A 2,889-nucleotide genomic window follows, 5' to 3' on the forward strand; every position below is an offset into this window, starting at 1 on the left:
TAGCCAGGATGGTCTCGATTTGCTGACCTCGTGATCCGCCCGTCTCAGCCTCCCAAAGTGCTGGGATTACAGGCTTGAGCCACCGCGTCCGGCCCTTTTCTGTTCTATTAGCTTTAGATAAGCCTTCATGTCCAAGGAGATGAAACTATACACTAGTAAAACCGAGCACACTGACTTCTGTAAGATTGAAAAGCCTTTCATTCATCATTTTAAATATTCAGACAATAAAAACTTAACCAAATGAGCTCCCTGGAGAGCTACACCTGTGATGATTTGCTTGCACATTAGTAATTTCTGCTGAAAGTGCTGATTAGAACTGGTAAACAAGATATTAAATACTGATATAAGAACAAATAAAGAACAAACAAATAAAGCAAAACTTGTACCAGATTCAGTATCTAAATTGTTACTTCAGTTATAACAACAAAGATATGTTAGAGTTTAAAGGAAATTAACTCAGAACTGTGAGAAGTACAATATGATGTAGTATCAAATTTCTATGTAGATTTTATAACTTGGTGGAAAAGAATAACCAATTTCAGTGACATTTGTTTTCATCTGTGATAGTCGTGATTTTCCCCTTAGGATGCCAAAATTGTGCTAAAATTTTTGACTTTTGGAATGTTAGTTCATTTCTTTCCATTCAAGTTTTAATTTTATTCAGTTTGTGAGCTATTGGAATTGTGACTTTTAATTGTCTTCTAAAGAAATGAAGGTTTAGCATAAGATCTGTCTTGTTGAGTTCAGACCAGCCTCTAGTAGGGATTGGCCAACGGTGGCCTGTAGGGCAAATCTGGCCCACCACCTGTTTTTGTATGGCCTGTGAGCTGAGAACGGTTTTTACACTTCTAAATGGTTTTAAAATAAAACAATAATATCTCATGATATGTGAAAATCATATGAAATTCAGATTTCATTGTCCATAAATCAAGTCTTTTTGGAACACAACCACATTTACTCCTTTACGTGTCTATGCTACAATCATAGAGTTGGGTGGTTGTGACGGAAACTGACCTGCAGAGTCTAAAATATAAAATGCGTACCACTGGCTCTTTACAGAAAAGTTTGCCAGCCCCTGATCTGAGTCCTTTTTGGATCAGCTGACTGGTGTTCATGCTCTTGCTGTCTCGTTTTTTCACACATATACACACGGTTTCCTAATACATTGTTAGTTTTCCACCTTAGGGGATTATGCTTCATTCTGAAGTCTGATGCTACTGTACTTCAAATTTCTTTTCAGAGCAATAAGTCTAGATTTCTATGATTCCAGTCTATAAAAGGCCTACCTGGTGATTTATCACCTGGTTGGTTGGAGATAATATAATTGAAGGCCTTTGGGAAAAGCTTTTTTGCTCCAAACTCAGATATGCTTCATATTGGGTAACTATTTAGGTTAGATTCTAGAATTGTAATGTTAATTCCCTGCTTTTAAATTTTTTGACTAAAAATGTTAATTGTCATTTTTGGATGAGCTGGCCAAAGAGAGTACAATATTATTCCGTATTAATAGTCCTTTGCTTATTACCTGTATCCTGTTTTTGTAAAGTTGGACTTTCTTTTCCTTTCTGATTTTTAATGCTGCAAAATTGTCAGAGTACCAATTGAAAGTAATCTTTCAACCTTATTAAGAAAATCTTGGTACCAGTGACACCTTTCCTGACAAATATAGCAGTCCATGACAAAGATGTACTTTTTGTCCTTTCCATTCATAAGATTGTACTTAATGGTATTCCTTTTTTGAATTGTCAGATACTGTCACTGCAGGCAGTGTTATTTCCTGTACCTAAGACTGTTTCTAAAAGTTGGATCACTAATGATGTCTGCCAAGTTGTATGTACACCAAGTTCCTAAAGTCCTATTTAAGTTAACATTGAATACATACATAAGAGTAGAAGATGAGGCATAATGTTCTCAGGAACTGTGATAGGAAACAGACTCTAGGCACATGTATTTTTTCTACCCCATGGGCTGTTTAGTTATAACTTTTCAATTGGCATTCTGCTTGAATAAAGCAGGCCTCTAATCCTTGTTCTCATGCTTAGGATTTCAGATTTTTGTGCTATGGTGTAGCTTAGATTTACTTCTTACTGTAAGAAATCTAACAGCAATGTGTTTCTAGAGTATTTTTTAGCCAGGTGTGGTGGCACACACCTGTAGTCCTAGCTACTTGTGGGGCTGACATGGGAGGATTGCTGGAGCCCAGGAGTTTGGGGCTGCAGTGAGTTATGATTGCACTACTGCACTGCAGCCTAGGTGACAGAGCGAGACTGTGTCTCTAAGATAAAAATAAAATATTCTTTTCTTAGGTGTGGGATGCAAGTGGCCTAGTTTTTAGGAACTAACAGATAATCTCATTGCCTTTATTCTTCTAATTAAAATGATTGTAAATACTTTGAACATTAAGCATGTATAGGAAGAAGGGAATCGGACTCCTAATGTTCAGCTAATCAATGTGAATCATCCCGAAATTTCAGACACGTGCCTGTGCTCTGCAAGTTTTATCTGCCATCTTGGAAGGCTCAAAGCAATTTCTTTCTGTTGCTGAAGATACCAGTGACCACAGAAGGGCTTTTACCCCCTTCTCCGTAATGATCGCTTCCAGCATTAGAGAGTTGCACAGATGCCTTTTGTTAGCTTTGGTGGCAGAGTCATCCTCACAGACCCTTACTCAGATAATTAAGGTAATGTACCAACTGTGGGTTCCAGAGGGGGCTTCTCTGTTTTAATTTTGTATACGGTTTTACATAGCCCAAAAGTAACTTGACTTAAGAATATAACTAAGTAATAGTTTTATTAAAAATACCCTATTTGGGCCGGGCGCGGTGGCTCAAGCCTGTAATCCCAGCACTTTGGGAGGCCGAGACGGGCGGATCACGAGGTCAGGAGATC

The 2,889-nt window shown here is 37.9% G+C and overlaps 1 protein-coding gene across 1 annotated transcript in view; it reads left to right on the forward strand.

The window, feature by feature from the left end:
* HEATR6 (HEAT repeat containing 6) overlaps positions 1-2,889 on the forward strand; it is a 36,947-nt gene that overhangs the window by 17,381 nt on the left and 16,677 nt on the right. Inside the window, 1 exon segment of the mRNA XM_011951895.1 lies at positions 2,475-2,681. Coding sequence (XP_011807285.1) covers positions 2,475-2,681 — 207 coding nt within the window.

This window comes from Colobus angolensis, unplaced genomic scaffold, assembly GCF_000951035.1.
Source record: "Colobus angolensis palliatus isolate OR3802 unplaced genomic scaffold, Cang.pa_1.0 Scaffold329, whole genome shotgun sequence".
Taxonomy (NCBI): domain Eukaryota; kingdom Metazoa; phylum Chordata; class Mammalia; order Primates; family Cercopithecidae; genus Colobus; species Colobus angolensis.